The 19,105-nt window shown below is 46.6% G+C and overlaps 6 protein-coding genes across 6 annotated transcripts; 2 read left to right on the top strand and 4 right to left on the bottom strand.

Moving 5' to 3' along the window:
* Positions 1–240: 240 nt before the first annotated feature.
* BKA55DRAFT_697488 (uncharacterized protein) lies at positions 241–1,252 on the bottom strand (the record flags this gene model as incomplete). Its single annotated transcript, XM_046200388.1, has 6 exons — positions 241–319; positions 447–499; positions 552–581; positions 636–716; positions 761–1,015; positions 1,070–1,252. 6 exons carry the CDS (start codon positions 1,250–1,252, stop codon positions 241–243), a joined length of 681 nt encoding a protein of 226 aa, XP_046042040.1.
* A 662-nt stretch (positions 1,253–1,914) lies between these two features.
* On the bottom strand, positions 1,915–2,775 carry BKA55DRAFT_485447 (ankyrin repeat-containing domain protein; the record flags this gene model as incomplete). The annotated part of the gene is made up of 2 exons (XM_046186217.1): positions 1,915–2,144; positions 2,352–2,775. Coding segments are annotated over 2 exons (654 nt in total), but the record flags the coding sequence as incomplete, so codon positions are not given.
* Positions 2,776–5,212: 2,437 nt separating this feature from the next.
* Positions 5,213–6,631, bottom strand: BKA55DRAFT_697490 (uncharacterized protein; the record flags this gene model as incomplete). The annotated part of the gene is made up of 5 exons (XM_046200389.1): positions 5,213–5,797; positions 5,873–5,895; positions 5,947–6,087; positions 6,137–6,183; positions 6,219–6,631. 5 exons carry the CDS (start codon positions 6,629–6,631, stop codon positions 5,213–5,215), a joined length of 1,209 nt encoding a protein of 402 aa, XP_046042042.1.
* Positions 6,632–7,436: 805 nt separating this feature from the next.
* BKA55DRAFT_216788 (uncharacterized protein) lies at positions 7,437–9,261 on the bottom strand. Its single transcript, XM_046185200.1, has 5 exons — positions 8,823–9,261; positions 8,423–8,649; positions 8,132–8,366; positions 7,968–8,081; positions 7,437–7,900 (listed from the first exon to the last, which is right to left on the bottom strand). Exons 1-5 carry the CDS (start codon positions 8,952–8,954, stop codon positions 7,535–7,537), a joined length of 1,074 nt encoding a protein of 357 aa, XP_046042043.1. The 5' UTR covers positions 8,955–9,261; the 3' UTR covers positions 7,437–7,534.
* A 1,230-nt stretch (positions 9,262–10,491) lies between these two features.
* BKA55DRAFT_486387 (uncharacterized protein) lies at positions 10,492–11,554 on the top strand (the record flags this gene model as incomplete). The annotated part of the gene is made up of 4 exons (XM_046186226.1): positions 10,492–10,629; positions 10,688–11,054; positions 11,110–11,318; positions 11,450–11,554. Coding segments are annotated over 4 exons (819 nt in total), but the record flags the coding sequence as incomplete, so codon positions are not given.
* Positions 11,555–15,994: 4,440 nt separating this feature from the next.
* BKA55DRAFT_546223 (uncharacterized protein) lies at positions 15,995–16,775 on the top strand (the record flags this gene model as incomplete). Its single annotated transcript, XM_046190892.1, has 2 exons — positions 15,995–16,450; positions 16,539–16,775. The coding sequence occupies 2 exons, from the start codon at positions 15,995–15,997 to the stop codon at positions 16,773–16,775; spliced, it is 693 nt and encodes a 230-aa protein (XP_046042045.1).
* Between the last annotated feature and the right edge of the window lie 2,330 nt (positions 16,776–19,105).

Raw genomic sequence — 19,105 nt, forward strand, 5'->3', positions numbered from 1 at the left:
GCAAATGGTAAAGTGGTCTTCCATACACGTCTTTCCCTGCAGATAAAAAACAGACACTCATTTCGACTGACCCTTCATAAGCTCCGTGCATTTAGTTTCTTCAAGACAGAATAGACGTCTAGTATAAACCGTCTCAAAACATGTACACTTATGGTCTAGCCTGATTTAGGGTTCCTAACTCTACGTCCCGACTAGGTTTCTGATAGTGGCTATTCTCGACATCATCGATCGAATTGGAAGTTATTCTCCCTGCGTGTTTTGTTTCCCCAGCCAACGTTTGAATCCGCCGTCCCACATGCGCTTCAACCCATCCCTCAACCTATACTATTGCATTAGCATACAGACCACTAAACGCATATTTCAGAAATTTAGTTACCTCAAAATATTTGAAGAATAGCCATCCAGTGATTGTTAAAAGTAAGAAGGATCCCACAAAAAGAACATACCATCGCCAATCAGGATTATTCTCCAGTATATCCACGTTCATACCAAAAAGGCTCTAACATTGCGTTAGAACCTTCTAATTCTTGAGATGTACGTTGTGATCTTACCGCGGCAAACATGGCTGGCAGGAAGATGAACTGGAGATTTCAGTATTGGTCTATAATAATTACAGGGAACTGAGGGTCACACACCGTAATCCAGCTAAGTCGTTTCATGCTGGTTGCTAGGCTGGTCGACTTGTGAGCCTCATTGATTGAAACCCAGGCAAATTCCTGTTATATCAGCAGCGATATAAAACAAACTGAAATTTACTCACTAGTTGCAGCAGATCCCTGATTCTTTGACCCAAGCTCTGCAGCTGTCGGTCCACGTCTGCAAATCTATGTATTTCTTCAAGTGTTCTTCTTTCCTTGCCTGCGCCATACCGGCAACCTAGGTCTATACTAAACTCCCTCGCGCCGCGAACTTGGCCTTGAAAAAAGCGGCGGAGCTTGGCGATGTGCAGAGCGTTCTCCGCGAAGTGGGATATAGTTTCTGGGCTTTCCCCCTTAGACTCTAGCTGGTTCAATCGCTATCCATTATAATTAACCACAAATATCTTTGATCGCTGTTAGTGTTGACTCACAAGGCGAGATAGATAGTCCTCAAATTGACTGCACAACTCTGACCATCTGGCGGTCAGGTGGACCAAGAATTGCTGAAACAATTCAATGCCATCCTCTGGAATCCAGCCATCTTGCAACATGCTGAAATACCGGTCGTCCTTTGTCTTCCGAGCGGATCCGCTATCTTCTCCAAGGTCGACCATGGTCCACGCTACTCCGGAGCCTTCCCAGGTGATTCGACTCTCCCCTGAGCCCACCTGTAGCGTTGGAACGGGCGCAATGGCATAAGCACGCGACTCTAGACTCCTATACTAATGGTAGGACATGATTCGCATTGTATCTTCCAAATCTGGTAACTTTGTGAAAGACGGCCTCCCAAACCCATGAGAGGCGAGCATGATTGATGACCAAGCCTGATAAGTGGATGAGAGACTCAAAGACGTCAGCATATCATCTTAGAAGCGCAACAGATGACCTACAATAATTGTCTCTTAACCTCTGGTTCATTTGGCAACACGTTGTTCATGCTAAAAAAGTTCATTCTTCGTGCCCCAGTAGCTCTTTCTAAAATATGTAGGTTAAATTGTCAGTGAAAATCTTCGTAGAGTGTTCGCCAACTCTCAAACTTGATACCCTTCATACATGCAGAGTTCTCAAGTAGTAACTCAGCAAAGTTGCGAAGCTGGAACCGAACTGCGAAGGACAGAGGGTTCGTGAAATGCGTATCCTCAGCGTTGACATCCGCCCCCCTTGAAAGAAGCTTATCAGCAATTTCGAAATGATTATTAAGGATTGCGATGCGCAACGAGGTCTGGCCTTGACTGTCTTTGGTATTGATATCATACCTATTGTCAAGCAGGACTTCGATAAGCGGCAGATTCCCTTTTTGAACTAGCGAATGCAGAGTGACAGTGTCTCGAGCTGCAAGAAAGGAAACCACAATATTGTGTTGATTCTCAACGGCTCTGGACAACGGTGTACGGCCATCCTGGTCCTTATAATCCACATTAACGCCGCTATTCTCAAGCAATAAATTCACTGCCGAAATACTGTTGTTCTCTGCGGCTCTGGAGAGCGGTGTTCGTCCTTCATCATCTTGCTGATTCGGATTCATAGTGGCGATGTTTAGTACTAGCTTCATCTCGTCCTTCCTGTTTTTCTCTGCGGCCCAGGATAATGGCGAGCGACCAGTAGGAATCTCTGGATTACGACTGATTTTAGCGTTCAGAATTTTTGATGCTATGTTCCGAAGCCCTTTGTCCAAAGCTATTGAAAGTAGCGCGTAGCCGCGGCCCATAGAACAATCAGGGCCAAGATCAATGTCGTCCTGGTTAAGGAGCAATTCAGCGACAGCTTCATGCCCCTCGGCCAATGCTAGGGAGAGTGGCGTTTTACCGTGACTGTCTCTGGGGTTTAATTCGATATCATCTTTCTTGAGAAGCAGGCTAACGATAACCTCGTGCCCATTAGCTGCGGCTGCAGAAAGCGGCGTCCGGTCAATTATATCTCTAGGGTTTAATTCGATATCATCCTTGTCGAGGAGAAGGTTGACAATGATAGTGAAGCCAAGGGCCACGGCGATCGACAAGAGTGTGTGGTCGTTATGGTCTTTTCCATTTTTTTGAATGCAATCTTCGCGTAACAGCAACCGAACATCATTCTCTCGTCCTTCCTCGACGGCCGTCCACAGTAACGTGTGCCTGGTTTGAACATACTCATCGTAGTCTGGATCATATGGCCCGTTCTCCATTGTTGCAAAGAGGACAAGGTAACCGAGTATCACTGAAGCTAATCGTCAGTAATGGATACAAAGACCGTGAGAATGATTGGTATTTGGAATTAATAACCTTCTAACGTTTTGCGTCCAGCATCAGAATTAGTACTTTACGAAGACAAGTATCGAGCATGAGGAGCGTCTTCAGCCTGATCTCAGAACATGGTAAGCAAGGCATATCTGGTTGGGCATGGCTGCATATGCGAATTTTGCCGCATTAACTAATTAATTCTGCTTTAGCGAAATCTGCAAGGTTGGAAATCGATCGACTGATCGACTTGATCGATTCGACTTATCGATTCGATTTCGATTTTGATCAATCGATCCAGCTTGTTAATTGATATCGATTAATTAATTAGAAACCCTAGTCGATCGATATCGTATCAATCAAACCTCCAGTCGATCATTGAGGAAAACTGCTCGATCGGTGTCATATCGATCAAACCTCTAATCGATCTATACGATCGCCGATTGCCAACTTATATCTAAAGTATCCCGGGTAGCTTGCCGACCAGCCGTCGGCTATTTCAGCCTCGATAACATATGCAACCATAAAACTTCCGGACTACGATGTTTAGACGGCTGATAAATTCAGGCGATTCCCTAGGTTTACGATAGGCCATGACCTTTCTCAAGAGCGGACATAGTAGTGGCATTTCGGATTCAGAATAAAGGATAATAGGCCACAGACTCGGAAGATAGTATAGGTCTGCGAGAGATACTTCCTCCAGAACAAACCGAGGACCACGGATTATATATTCATTGCTTCGACAGGCGGAGGTATTGTCCGACATCGTGGTTTGTGTTATCCCTCCCCATCCCGTGCCCATGTCATTGGACGAAACGGCTGCTAACATATCAGCCACCCTCACAATACGCAAGACCCGTGGCCGGAAGTGAAGGTACAGATCGGAACATACTCGATATGCTTCGCGCCGATCTCGGAGACTTCTGAAAGTTTACATCAAGCTCGGATGGAAGAATCTGAACGAGTACTATGGCAAGCTGAGCCCTACTGCTTATATAGCGGCTGTTATATTTTATCCTTGTAAGAAATGGCGAGCTCTTAAATGGCTTTAGGACTAACTCCTGACTTATTAGATATTCGAATAGAGGAGAAGGTATGAGAGAAGCCTAATGATTATATAGGAAGATAAGTATAAGAATAAGGCTTATAGGGCGGGGTCTGGGACTGTTTTGGCAGTAGAGGCTATGAGTGCCTTAGACTATATTGAATGTCAGCTGGCCTTTAGTCGCTCATTAGCTACAGGCATTTCTAATTCTTAAGGGCGATAGTATAAGCAATAACTAGCGGCGGCGATATTAATATAAAATAAGTTTAACTAGTATCTATTAGAGCCACTAGTTAATAATATGGTATATAAAGCTAATCTGATTAGTTAGTAGAGGGATATTAGTGCTATATAATAGCTATTAACTTTCTTACTATTATATTATCCTTAGTAGAAATAGAGAGAAACTTTAGTAATTATAGGAGGATAATAATATTACTATGGTTATATTTATAATGGCATATTATAGGCATATCCTAGTATCTTCAATCCTAGAGTAAAGCTAGTATCTACTAGCTAACTCTTCCTTTTAGTTTACTTAAAGGTAAGAATTAGAGGCAAGTTCTTTAACTAGTAGGCAAGATAAGGGTAAATAGGGATAGTAAAACCTAGAACTAATCTAATTAGTTATTAATTAATATTAATTGCTAGATTAATTAATTATTACCTTTAGTTAATTAATATTAATTAAGTGGTAGTAATGCTTAATATAAATTAATTATTTAAGGCTTAAAATTTATTAGTATAATAACTAATTAACTAGTAGTTAATTGATATCCATTAACTGAAGGTAATAATCGATTTAAATCAATTATTTAAAGCTAGCAATCGATCTATATGATCGATTTCTAAGCATGCTTATACCATACACCAAGCACCCCGTGTCACGGAGGCGGGACGCCGCTTCAGCCGCCGTGGATTGGACGCTGGATACTTGAAGAATAGCTTTCAAGCTAGTTCGCTGGTAATGCTACTAAAACCACGGGAGAATGCAGAGAGCAGCAGAACAGAGAGGAGAATTATAATCGAGGAACAAGCGGAGTATGGGCTTTAGGAGACGGATTTCAATTCGAATGATGCAAGGCAAGGTATAGTATGGGCTTCCGGAAATGGGGACATAAATTGAGCAATGTCTGGCACAGCATGGGCTTGAGGAGACGAGGACGAAAATTAGGCAATGCATGTACGGATTAGTGACTAGTGCCCTATCGGCCGAAATGAGCCGCCGGGCGTAATAAATTGTATTGTATTGTATTGTATTGTATAGACTGTACCTTACATACGTCGTCCTCCATGAAGTATCCATCTTTTCATGCTTACGGAGTAGGTACTTGCCCAAGAGCAGGCACGGGACCGTTCATCATGGCAACGGCAAGAGGTTGTAATCGCTTGGCCGCAGAATCGAGTTCCGCAGTATCCAGCTCGGCAGCAATGATCTCAAACGTAACCTTTTCGGCCTCCAGCTGCTTTCGAATCGTGGCCAGGAGACTCGGCTGCAGTCCCGCAGGCACGACCCCAGAGAACTTAGTCTTTGTCGGTGAGAAGCTGATCGGCGTTTCCACGCCGCCGATGTGGATGCCGCCGTGCTCGGCGAGGGTCTCAATGTCGCGGCGGATTTGGCCGCCCAGCTGGGAAGTTTTGTAGGACTTTTCGATCTGTTGAAGAGTTTTGGTAGGGGTTTTGCCATCCAGCTTTGCTTGGGCTAGGAGGTCTGTAAACTCGTCCCTTGCTGCGGCGCGGAGCTCGGCTTTTTGGGCGTCTGTTGCTGCTGCCGCGGTAAAAGACAGCTCGCGGGCGCCGTGGGGACCTGCTTTTGATTCGAAGACGGCGAGGATGTTCAATACCCCATTGTCGAAGTAGCCCAGGATTCCGTCTGTTACTTGGCGGTTGTCGAGGTCTCTCTGGCCCACTCGTCAGTCTCCTTTCATTTAGATCTGGACTTTGCGACTGGGCGTCTGAACGTAGGAGGGACGTACGATGAGATGTCCGGGGATGAACTCTAGCTGCTTTTTGTCGGGGACTCTGAGGCCCAAGGGGAAACTACCCTAACGCTCTCGCAGCCAGGGCACGATTCGGGACTCTAGGAGCTCTTCCAGGAAATGGCCTTTTATATGGTTTAGGTTGCCACCTTTTAGGAGGACTCGTTCCAACGCGAGGGCATCGAGGGTCGCGTAGACTTGGGAGCGGCCGACTAGTGCAGTCAACGCATCAGCTACTCTTTGATCGACGGCAGAGTTCACAGCCGCTCTGGCGCCGCCTGGCTTCACCACATCGAGTGCCTTGGCCGCTTCGTCAGTTAACGACTTATTGAGGCGGCTTCACTTCCTGATAGCTTCCTCAGCCTTGCGCAAAGTAGCAAGCTTCTGGGAATCTTGGGTAATCGTTGCGCCGGCCTTGACGGCTCTTGACCAGCCCACGGCATCTCGCCCATACAGCTTGGCGAGACGGGCCTCCGTGTACAGGGCTCGCCCCCCTTTGGCGAGCCTCCCGATAATAGGCAGCAAGAGCGTGGCAGCAATAACGCCTCGCTCGATATCTGTGAGGTGGTAGTCGAACAGATCTTTCCCAGTGTATACTTCATACACAGCGACTATTTTACTGACAAAGGGAATCATTCCAATGATGAATTCTGCTACTTCGACCTCCGTGGGGACGTCGACGGCGGTGTGCTCGACATCCAGAGGCAGGAGCTGAGCCTCTCTCAGCAGCGTAACGACGTCTTTCCGGTCCGTCATATTAATCCCCTGCCGTCTAATACCGCCATAGTCGACCGTCTGCCTGGAAAGTTGCAACAGATATGAACGCATCTGTCGCATCCAGGCTCCCCGAACTCTCCACCTTTTACTTGCAAAATGAAGTTGATACTTATGACATCGAGGTCCGCATTAAGCGAGATGAACAATATAACTCCTCGTTTCTTAAACATGGGCAAAAATACATGCTGCGCGTTATCGATCCGGCCACCTGTTTTGGTGACCGAGATCTGTCGCTGTTTACTGGGGGCGCTGGGAGCGGCATTGGAAGAGAGGCAGAAATTGGTTCAGGACTGTTTGAGGTCGGAGACCATGCCCCTGCTATAACTACTCTAATCTACCCAAGAGATAATATAGGTTGAGGGATTTTTGTCACGCTTGCTTATCATATACGTTATCTTTAGTTAGAATAAAACACTTAAGCAGAATAGCTTAGATAGTTAATACTAACACTGAGGGCCGAAAAGAAGAGCGATAACCAAGCTAGAAAGAATAAGGCGAGATTCGTATGGGCTTGGAGAGAACAAGGAACAAGCTAGAGCGATGTTCTATAATTTTGGCTTTAGAGAACTTTGGGTACGGCCACCCGGGCGTAATAGACATGTGTGTATGTTTATGTGTTTGTGCAGCAGGGGGTTGGGGCTTATGCGTTCCTCTGGGTGAGCACGTGGTGAAAGAAAAGACCGTCATCACACGGCCAACAAAGTAAAAAGTTCAAAACACCATACTTTCCCGCTGCCTATAAAAGATGGTCTAAATTCCAGAAGATAAAGTAATCAGACAGGCATCGATGATAACATTCAGCGCTTCTGTGACGGAGTCCTTGCTACTGCTGTCTTGTAGCTCCAGTCATTAGCTGCCGGATCCCTTGAAGGATCGGGAGCTTCAACATTGGGCGCAGCTTCTGACTGCACGCTGATCTCTTGTGCGTAATGACTTGCCGTCACTGTCTTCCGGCAGAATATGCTCGTCGCTGCCCCAGGCCGTTGTATGGGGGACAGTAGAGAGTGGGTGGCTACTCGGCCCTCGTCGTCGACTAGTGCCGAAGCGACTTCCGCCCATCTCACTACTTCTGAGCTGGTGGCTCTGGGAGGTTGATCTGGTTCCCCGGCTGAAGAGTACACTCAGGCCGATCATGCTCGCGCCCTTTCGTAGTAGAGGCTGGATGATCGGTAAGTTTGTGACGACAATGGCGACAAATGATTCGCAACACGCCCAAGCGCTTCCCGAGACTGCTCCATTGGGCCCCGACTAAAGCAAGAGATGTTGGTTAGTAAATGTCAACACCTTGTCGGTGTACAAGATGGCCTATGCTTACAGTGAGAATTGTCACAGCTCGAATCGTGCCAGCCATCATAATGAAGAGAGCACCGCTGAACAGAAGCATAAGAGTGAGCCTGCGTCGCAAGCTAATATTGACACCCCAGAGAAGCTGCATCGCAAGTTAGACAAGTTGTTGACAACTGTGTCATCATGACATACAGGTAGTGGAATAGAAAGCAAGTAGATATCTCTCAAGATGTTTGGAATAACCACCACCAGTACGTATGCTGGCGAGTTTATGGGTCGGCACAGGGTTCCCGGATCTGGGGTGACCTGCCAGAGGTGATTGAATGGTTGACATGATAGAAGAATCGTGAGGGCGACAGCCGTGTAGGTAATCCCAAGAACGATGTATGCAAGTTTCACACGGGTCTTGAGGTGAGTTAATCCGGACCTGTGCGATAGTCAGTAACAACGACCCTAAGTTTGCGACAACTGGATAGCACAAACGTGAGGCGGCCGTAGAATGCTGTAACGCAAACCTTGAGCGACCACAAGGTACAGGCATATAACAACCAGCCGATGACCTGAATCTTGGATCCCCAGACACGATTGTAGTGTTCTTGACCGTGGATGTCGATGTTCGTGCGCTCTTCATTCGTCATATAACTATTGGTGAGACCTTGGAATTTGGCAACGACTAGATCCGCTGCTACCGTCTCTGCAGTAAAGACAACCTGTAACCAAAACGCATGTCAGCAAAGTTGCATAAAGCAGCGATATTGACAGATCCCAAAACCGCGCACTTGGTGTTGGTGCTCTTGGGTTCATCGCTGATGAACCAACATGAGCTATCAACCAACAAGTGGGTTCGTTGCTGCAGATTCTTGTCAAAAAAGACATAACTCACTCCCGTTAACGGCATCAGATAATCGTCGAGTAGCCATCCACCAGATGCTACTTGCCGCCATCGTACTCCAATTCGGACACCAATGGTGGCAAGCCCGAGCGAGAGTAGCACAAATTGTTCTTCGATACCCATCTCCACATGCTATTATGCTGCAGTACAAGAAGCAGGCAACGTTAGTCGGCCCGAGGGGTTGGGACCGGAGGTGTGAGAAGTAAAGATACGAAGGGATCCAGGTCGAAAGGGAAGAGAAGCAGAAGAAAAAAAGAGGAACTCGTGTTGGGAATAAATCAACGTGTATAGATCTAGATAAGGCCAAGATCTTTGCCTTATGGAAGCGGGGGCACGTCGCAGTGATCGTGTTACTAATGAAGCGGGTAAGGGGCATCAGATAGGGGGGCATTGGGGTCAAAGAAAGCACCGGATTGTTCCATTACACTTGTCTATGTAGATGGGTATGCAATATGAATACATACAAATCTTGTGATATCACTAGTGCCTGGCCGATAACTGTCTATCATTGAGCTGACTGACTCCCACTATCGGCCATCTGATGAGGGACGGCCCTTGTACTATCCGAAAGTGTCGGGCGGGATTTGTTCCGGGTGACGGAAGGTGGGTCTAGATCCACTTTCAGGAGTTAGCCGATGACAGTGTCCGCCAGCACATGCATCACGGTGTTCATGAACTCAAGTGATCGCTGAACAGCCCGCACATCCACAACAAGGCGGATGTTGGCGAGTCCGTCGTTCATTGCGCCTCTTTCTTTCCTGCGGCCCCACTAAAGTTCATGCCAGGTACCGAGTATAATGATTGGCATATGGGATTGCCTGACAACGCGGGGCAGCCAATAAAAATGCATCTAATTAAAGGTAACTAGCCCCCCCACCTACTTTAGCCTATGATTGAAGTACCAGCAACCTCTCGACTTACAAATTGCTACATTACACTGCTCACATCCCCAAATTGTCTGGCGCCTCCTCTTATTACGACTGACCGGCGCCAATGGCCTTCTTGAGCTTCCTTATCTTGGCTGCCCTAATTGAAGGCTCTTGGCGGCTATTATCTTCATTGATAAAGCTATCATCATCATACGTGTTGACTGTCTCTACAGGCAATGATTAAGCTACCGACTGGGAAGTCATCGTCTGATTAAGAATGGTTTGTACAAGAATTGGGTGATTGTTGCTTAATGATGCATCGTGTGGTTCCCCTCATGTGCCTCCTCGTTAACAGGGATGGTGTGGGGCAGGTTACTCGCTGGAGCTCCTCGACAATTGAAGAGCATATCACCGGGTGTAGAATCCGGTCCCCACATCGTGAAGGCCCTCCTAGATTCCCCAACTTTAACGTAACGCACGAACCTTCGTCGTCGAGACGGAGGGTGTCACCCTTTCGGCCCCACAATTTGCCTGTGAGTGGGCAATTCTGAAATCCATCGTCCTCCTAGTGGCTCGTTAGCTCTCGGTCGTGTCCAATTGTTATCTACATGATGCACAACTCAAACTCAACTTTGAAGGGCTCGTGCGTGGCGACCGCCGACTGACTGTTTTTAAGATGGGTCAGATGAGCTCTTTTTGAGCAACTTGTGAACTCGATTTCTTCTTTCGATTCCTCGACCCAGGGGGTTATGCCACTCACGCTCTCCATACCCTACCTCTGATATACTAAGATGAGCAACTTTACGACAGAAGCATTTACGTTGCTCGGTATTGGCCTCGCAATCATTGGTTTGCGATGGTACGTCCGTATCTCAGCGGTGGGCATTCGCGGATTACAACCCGACGATTATCTGATGGTCTTGGTAGTGGTAAATGCCGACGATTTCCTCATTGAATGCCACCTAAATGACATCTGACGATACCAAGGTCTCATATACTTTAGAGACCATTCTTAGATATAATGTCGGAGCGCGCTGGCATGGTTTGGCAAACAATGGTATGACGAATGAGCAAAGAGCAGCACTCGATCCCGCGAGCGACGAATACACATGGAGAGTCAACGGATCTAAGACTCAGCTTATGGGATGGGCTGCATATTCGTTCCTCCTGTGGTGTCTCAAGGCCGCCATGTGCACGTTTTACCTGCGACTCACAGATGGATTGAAAAAGTCCAGGGTTCCTATCTACGTGGGATTTGTCCTCCTCATCATTACTTGGATTACCATCATTTGCTGCGTCATGTTGACTTGTCGACCATTCCATAAGAACTGGCAGATTGATCCTGATCCGGGCAGTGCGTTTAATTCTTTCCGTAGAACATTTACCTTAGTTAACCGAACACTTCCTAGACTTTTGCCAGCCGGCGGTCTCCAGGGTCAACCTCTTCACCATGGTCGTTTTTAATAGTATCACTGACCTGTATCTGCTTTCGATCCCGATACCGATGCTCTTGATGGCTCAGATTCGTCTCCACAAGAAGTTGGGACTAGTCCTGCTTTTTTCAGGTGGCATTTTTACCACCACGGCTGGTATCTTGCGATGTGCTCTGATCTTGACGGTGAGTTAGTTCGTTAGTTGCTTTTTTTTTTTCTTCTTTTTTTTCTTTTTCTTCTTCTTTTTTCCGGGGGGGATTAATTTTCTCTCTGTCCTCTTGACGGTACCGTTTGTACTTATGACCTTTTACCGTAGAATCCCATTAAAGGCGCCCAAGAGTCAGGAAACTGGGCATGTCGAGAATCGTTCGTCGCCATCGTCACCACTAACGTCCCAATGATATTTCCACTTATCCGACGGGTGCTTTCGCCCATCATCAGTATCTTTTCATCTATGACACCTAAGTACGATTTGTCAAGGCGGAAAGCGAAGCCGCAGCCTGGGTCAATACGTCTTCACGATAATATTAACCGCCACAGCTCTCACAGCGCCATGTTCCGAAAGAATCCTCCAACATCACCGTCATCAGCCTACGCGATTACGCATATTACGTCTGGTGCGAGCGAAGAGCACTTGGATAGGCAGCCTGGGATTAGAAGAGATTTCGAGGTCACAGACGAAGAGTTTAGGGACGAGGTGGGGTTTGGAAGCGGTGAATACCACCCATAAGAAAGAAGTGTTTCGATGACACCGAGAAGTTCAATTTTGACCGGACTATGGTCTATATCCCACGAGTGCTCAAAAGACAACACCTCCGTACTTAGCCCCACATGACCGGTGCGATGACGAGAGTACGAGCGGGGTACCGGAAGTTTGATCCGTCATTTCAGCCCCCCCCAAAACACACTGGAAGGCCCCTAAAGCATTTCAATTTCATCAATGAGTACTCAATTGATTCCCGAGGATGCGCCGGCTCTCAATGTCTATGATGATAAGAGCTTTATTAAGGCAAAGCACAGTCATCGGCTGTGGCCAAATGACCCCACCTGCATAGTTGTTTTCCCGGCTACCCGAGACCGAGGCACGCAATTTGAACCTTTCAACGTACCAAGGCGCGAATTTCACATTGCTACGCTTCCTCCAACGCCTCTCGAGCTATTCCAGCTTTTCCTACCTATTTCCCTTGTTGAGAAATGGGTACATTGTACCAAGATCTGCATCTCGTGGCTCAAAGCCAACGAATGGGTAGATAGCTGGAAAAGGCCGATGGGTCGAATATTACGTCTCCGAACTTGGGAAGGAACCTATGCCTCAGAGATCTACCTGTTTATTGCAATATTGATTTATATGGGAATACATATAGAAAGGACGCTGAAGACCTATTGGAGTTCTCCTCAGCCCGGTTTACAAAGCGCAGAACACTTATTTATCAAGTTCATGCCCTACTAGAAGTTTCAGCTCATGCACCATCATCTCCGCCCTTTTGACCACACCAAGATCGGTGAGACCGGCAAGGAACACCTACCAGAGGTGTTCCAAGGCGTTGAAGAGTGGTCTAACCACATACAAGCAGTCTCAGCCGAGCTTTTAACTGCTGGATCTCACCTTGCCGTGGATGAGTGCATGGTTAGTTATACGGGGAAATGTGGTGCCAAAACAACGGTCAAGGGCAAGCCAGGACCAGTGGGAGTAAAGATCTGGGTTATCGCCCAACAGGGCTTCTTTCTTCGGTGGCTTTGGCACATCAGAGATGCGATTTATGGCCCCGTTGGCATCGAGCTTCCACAGAAGAAGTCATCCACACGTTCTCAGGGCCGGGGAGCTTCCAAGGCCGCAGGGAAAGAGCTAGCCAGGGAAGAGAAGCCCATTGCCTTGGACCCGACCCAAGCCGTCGTCATTACCCTAGCAAATCTGCTGCCAAAAGCGACATATCATATCTTCATCGATAACCTCTTCTCATCATCAGGTCTCCTTCGCAGTCTTCGAAAGCATGGCCACGGAGCCATAGGCACGGCCCGCAAGAACAGCGGCATCTACAAGGAATTGGCAGAGGATAAGGGCAATGACGGCAAGGTCAAGAGAAGCTACGAATTTAATAAGGTTAAGGCGATACCAACCCCTGATAATAAGGTATCAATTTCTGGCACTTTTACTTCGAAAATCCCTACTAATTTATTGTCATTCTATATCCCCAGGTCAACCATATCGCCTGGAAAGACAATAAGCTTGTATTATTTAGGACAACCGTGTTCACTGGCGCCGATAATGAGCGAGTTGAACGCCAAAGGAGGAAGCCGTCGTCACGCAAGCCCGACGCCAAGCCAATACGCCAATTCTTTGGTGACGAAGCTATCAAGATAGTTCAAATCCCGACGGTCGCTGCTGCTTATAACAAACAAATGAACCATGTTGACCGTGGTGATCAATTGAGGTCATATTATGAGTATAGGCATCCCCTACGCCGGGGCGCTTGGCAGGCACTTTGCTGGACCTTCCTCCTAGATATGGCCCTTGTTAACAGTTATCCTTTTCAGCGTCACGGGCAGCCGCGTTGGAAGCGATATACAAATCATAGGGAATGGCGAGAGTGCATTTATAACGCATTATTTAACACATACGGTCATGAAAGTCAGTCAAGGAAGAGATATTGTGCAGGGGAGGAATTAGACGATGAGGGCACCGAAACACAGCCAGAGTCTGATATGGTAGGCGCTCCGCGCTGGTAATACTGGGCTAATCCAGCTCTTAGTAGAGCATACTGAAACAGTTGGCACTCGGATCTCTGACGACCATATTCCCAATGATCTTATCTCTATTCCGTTTGATCACGAAACCCCTTGGTGCGAGGCCTGTACACTAAGCATCCAAGGAGGTTGCCGCTACTCTTGCAGCGTGGGCTCTGCTTGTGCATGGAGTGCTATGCTAGGGGTATTCGATTCTGTGACAAGGCTCACGTTCTTTTGCTTCAATGAGCGTCTAGAAGCGTCTCTGGTTAATATCGAAATCTTAGACGACCTTTGCCGCCTTGTTCTTCAAAGTTTACTTTCCTTGCTTTTTCTATACTCTAAACTCTAGGTTTCACGAAACGCCGACTTCAAGGCCAATACAATATTATTGAAACCAGTAAGAGAGCTGCACGAGCTCAAAAAAGGTCTCCCAATACGCAATACCGATCACACAGAGAATCAATATGCTATCTCATAAAGTTGAGGGCGGAAGGCGGGTGAAAATGAGGCGTTAACTTAGTGCCCGCCGCATTGATACCTAGGAATTTTCAGTACAATGGGCTCGTGTCTTTCCAGCAACTTCTGCCACTGCCACGGTCGGGCTCCTAATGATATCCCATGCGCTGATCGTCCACTTTCCCCCAGCCTACATACCAGTCAGGTCGTTATTGTTATTTTAAGACAAATAAAGCAATTAAAGTCAATTTAATTAACCAGATACTAAGAAAAAATGCGCCGCATTCTTGTCTATGGCGCACACTTATCACATATATTACATAATAATAAAACAGTTTCCGTCTTTCCTGAAGGCCAACCCCATTTTACCAAATGCGTCTCTAATAATGCCCTGTTCTGAAGACAACCCCACTGGCTCTAGCTTTAAAATAGTCTTCAACAGTGGATGACTCGAAGTCTTGTACTCTGTAGGAACTAGGTCCTTTACATTAATGCTTTGCAGTTGACTCTTTGAAAACTATGGCTGAAAGCGTATATGGGCCAAAAACAACCCAGTATCAATGTGACCGTGCCTTTGGCCTTGGATATAATCTCACGATATCCCCGAGCTTTTGGCCGAATGATTCTATTATGTAGCTTGCATATAGCCCGCGAAGAGCCTTTTTTTTAGTACTGCCGCGCTCAAACAAAGATGTCCAGCAGAGCGCGTGGATGACGAAATTTGGAGATAGAGTGAAGAGCAGTCTTTGGAACTAAAAGAAGGGAGGCCGATTAAATTTTGCAGATCTGGTTGGGCAGTTGATTAGTATTGATTGATATGATTTGTTAAGATTCGCTAGGCGAGGATGCCTTGCAGGTATGATGGTGTGCTCTTAGCTGGTCCCCAGTCTGTCCATCCGAGACCACGACGACCGCATCAATGAACGCCCAAAACGACTAGTTATCTCATAAAGACTGCTCCTTGGTAATTTCCACTGGTGGCTGCTGTCGTGTTCCAATTACCTGTGTTGGCAGCCTAAAGTATACCCTCATAGCTTGCAGTCCCTCTATGAGCTGAAACATCACTGGTGGCTGCGTCGGACCAACGCTTCAGTCACTGTCCAAAGCCTCAGAACGAACCTCAAGCAGGCGGCTTTGTACGACATTCTATTCTAGCTATGCCCAATGGTACGAACGAGACGGCCAACGTCAATGACAGGCAAAGATTGCGGGCAGTATTGGCGCCAGAGAGCAAATTGGTGGATGAAGCGCTCAAGGCGGCCGTAGATCACAAGACGAATCTCAACGCCTACGCCATGGCGCTTAAGGTATCGATTCAAGGACAGAGTTGGCAAAGCAGACAGATTCCACACACTCCAAGGCTGAAGTTAAAAGTTATCCTTCACCTAGTTAGGCACTTACCGCAGTCGAAGAATATCAAATACCTGAAACTAGTTAATCAGAATCGCAATGTCAGGAAGTAGATGCATTATGGCGACGAAGCGGTGACAGAATTAAGGACCCCATAACCGATGAGGTCTTGCTTAAAATCCAAGATGGTATGCACTGTAAAAAGTGCGGTTACTAGAATGCTCCATTCATCGGTACACAGTCAAGTCAGAGTTATAAATAGCACTAGTGCAGGCATACAAGACTAAACCTTTCGCTGCTTCGACTACAGGAGCTGATCATCATTCGAATGCCTTCTGCGACCCATGGTTCATTTATTTGGCAATTAGGAGCCAACATATGCGACAATCTCCGGGATCTCGGTCGTGAGAACGAACAAGTTTGTGATTTCACCAACAGCATTAGCAACGTCTTGTCCTCCAATCTCTTTCTACGTGACTATGACAGCACCCAAGGTTCAACGGGAAAAGTAGAAGCTCTACGCATGTCTGATACGCAATTTCAGCATGAGAGCGCCACATACCCAGGTGTAATTGTCGAGGTTGCGCTGACGCAAGATGCAAAGAGATTGGCCAGAATTGCCAAGGACTACATCTATCTTACAGAGGAAGCGATTCAAGTTGTCATTTGCATTAATCTTAATTCGGATAACGACTCTACGATTTCCGTCTGGGAGGCTACCTATGCTCCCCTCCCAGACACTGATCAGCTCGAGCTCTTCTATGAAGAAGTCGTCAAACGCGAGGTATGTTCGAACATCTTCCATACAACTTCTGGGCGTAAACTGACCGACATTGCCCTTCCGAACCGCCGGCGGCAGCCCCGTCAATCAGGGCGCCCTCACACTCTATCTCTACGACTTTGCGCTCGAGGAGTTCCATCAAGGCATACCCAACCTCTCTTTCTCAATCCCATACTCCAGAGTGGCTGAGATGTTGAACCGCGCCGAGATGATACAATTGAACCGAAATGCCGCAGCAGAGAATGAACCCGTCTCCCGTGGTGCTAAAGGGCGAGCGCGTTCGCCAGAGTCCAAGCCGGAGGCGATGCCTGGTGAAGATAAATTGTGACTGTCGGATGAGGCAATAGAGAAACAAAGTGGCTGGGACAAGACGTACGAGGATGCCAAAGGGAATACAAGTGATAAGACGGGACCTGAAAAGGAATGTGCTTAATTTGTAAGAAATTGCGCGAGTTCCTGAGCATTGGATTGCGTCGTGATTGGCTTGGAGTTCAGGATAGAGCATGATTGATGAACATGCTGGTTGGATGGTATATTGTTTTCTTCGATATGGCAAAGTTGGCAGAACCCTTTCTGGATAGTTTGTTGGTAGACAGTCAGACTTGATATAATGTTAGTTTAGACTTGAGATACTCCTTTGGTTGAACTGGATTAAGTCGGATTGATCTGCTATCGCCAGATGCGCCTTTTATCCAACGAATTTAATTGACGTCGCTGCTACACTGAATGCATGCATTGCTTCTGCACATAAAATGACGTTTTTCCACCGCAGACTCTCCTTTCTCTCGTCTTCTCCTCATTCTCAGTTGTACAAGCATTATCGGCAACGATGTACGTGACATCAGAGACAGACTCATTATCACTATTCTTTGAGAAAACGCAATGATGTACGCAAGTATCAAGCAGAGCATTGCAAACCGGAATGAAAGTTCTCTTTTTATATAGATCGTGTTATAACTCTGAGACAAAAGAGAGACCCTGTTATATCTCCTGATCAATCCGCAGATCTAAGGCCAGCTATCTCACAGTACTTGAGAGCATTTGAACATCATTGATATCCCATTTCAAGCCAGCCAGTGGTTCCACCCAGTGATCATTTGAAGTTTGACTATTTATAATATGTCTAGACAAATCGTTACAGCCTCAAGGGAGGGTCATATGACGAGTGGCGGAGAGCCTGATTAGATTTACGAACAAGATGTGCCACGGTGTTGGGGGGCTATACTCAGGATAAAAGGCAGATGTGGTACGGTGGCGAAATGCGTAGCTATTGGCAAGAATGTTCTCATTACCCATGCAGACAGACATTCGTGAGGGTACTGATGATATTCCCGGCAGATATCAACGAGGTACAACAACAAACCCTTGAGTTCACCCTGAACGAACCTCCCAATAATAACTACGGCAAAGCGTTATAACGGCTACAGATACAAAAGGAGCGAAATCTGAGTTCAAGCCCATGCAGACTCTTAAGATAGCAAAACCGAAAAACACGCAGGACTGCCCAAACAGAAGATATAACCCGGATCATATGAGTATAATTTGAAGGGCTGACGTGATTTAGGTATAGCATAATTCCTTCACCGAAGCGGGGTATCAGCATCGTATATACATCTCAAAGCCAATTTTGGAAAGACTCAATCCAATACATCACTGAGGAGGGTAGAACTTATTGTAGAAACGTGAGCCGGTGATTTGCGCTAAAACCCTTTGGGCTTAGCAAGATATATCTAACGGTGTAGATGGGAGCATAGCATTATCAAAGGAAAAGGATGAGAATGACTACGAAAATTAGCCCAATGGTGACTCTGGGGATATTATTGATGGCAAGGAGTAGTGGGACCTGGCAGTCCGGTGTGATGCTACACATACAGCCAATGGGGGCTCCAGGCGAAAGCTAGTTTATCGGGACCTTGTTGAGCACATGCAGAGTGTAGAAGTCGACGAAACCAGTACTGTTTATGTTGAGAAGACTGCTTGGAAAATGGTCCGGACTGAAGACATGGACCTATTGCAAATGCCGCACGAGTTGATTGGACCAGAGGCAAAAGAGGGCAAGAGTCAAATGTTGTACATTCTTGACATGATGGAGAAGGCGTTGGACATATCGCCGAAGGTAGTGCGCTCGCGAGAACGCTAGAATTGCCATGGACGGTTTGAATAATGCACGAGAATTCGATATGTATAGGTTCCAGTGACCAAAGACATCTAGCTTAGTGGTGGTGGCAGTCTCCGAGTTCCTGGACTGCCTAGTCCATTAAAGTAGAGTCTCCCACCGATCAATAGATAGCATTATATAAGAGACGTAATTTACTATTACAACCTTTAGCTCTCCCTCCTATTGTGACAGTTAGGTATTATATACAGACTCTGTAAGCATTTGAAAATGGGGAGAACCACTAGAGGCGCGTTAGTATTAGAAACTAGTGAAACTAAGCATAATTATTACAGGGGCTATTTATGCTTATTGGCTAGAGTTTGGGTTGTTGACCAACACTAGCTAATTACAGTCTAATGTGGACTTTTATAAGGCGATAGTTACAGACTATGTTAGACTATTGGCTTAAGTTAGCGAGCTGAAGTGTGTCTGGACTAGGGCTGTTAATTTATTTTAAGACCTCTGCTCCTTTTTTCTTTCTTTCTTTTGACTCTGTTGTT

This window comes from Fusarium redolens, assembly GCF_020744475.1.
Source record: "Fusarium redolens strain MPI-CAGE-AT-0023 chromosome Unknown BKA55scaffold_28, whole genome shotgun sequence".
In the NCBI taxonomy this organism is placed as follows: domain Eukaryota; kingdom Fungi; phylum Ascomycota; class Sordariomycetes; order Hypocreales; family Nectriaceae; genus Fusarium; species Fusarium redolens.

What these genes read in the sequence shown, in the direction of transcription:
- BKA55DRAFT_216788 (XM_046185200.1), bottom strand. Translation starts at nt 8,954, where the DNA reads ATGGGTATCGAAGAACAATTTGTGCTACTCTCGCTCGGGCTTGCCACC. An exon ending in GCATTCTACGGCCGCCTCAC is followed by an intron (nt 8,367 to 8,422) that starts GTTTGTGCTATC and finishes ACTATCGCACAG; the next exon opens with GTCCGGATTAACTCACCTCA. An exon ending in GAGCTGTGACAATTCTCACT is followed by an intron (nt 7,901 to 7,967) that starts GTAAGCATAGGC and finishes CTCTTGCTTTAG; the next exon opens with TCGGGGCCCAATGGAGCAGT.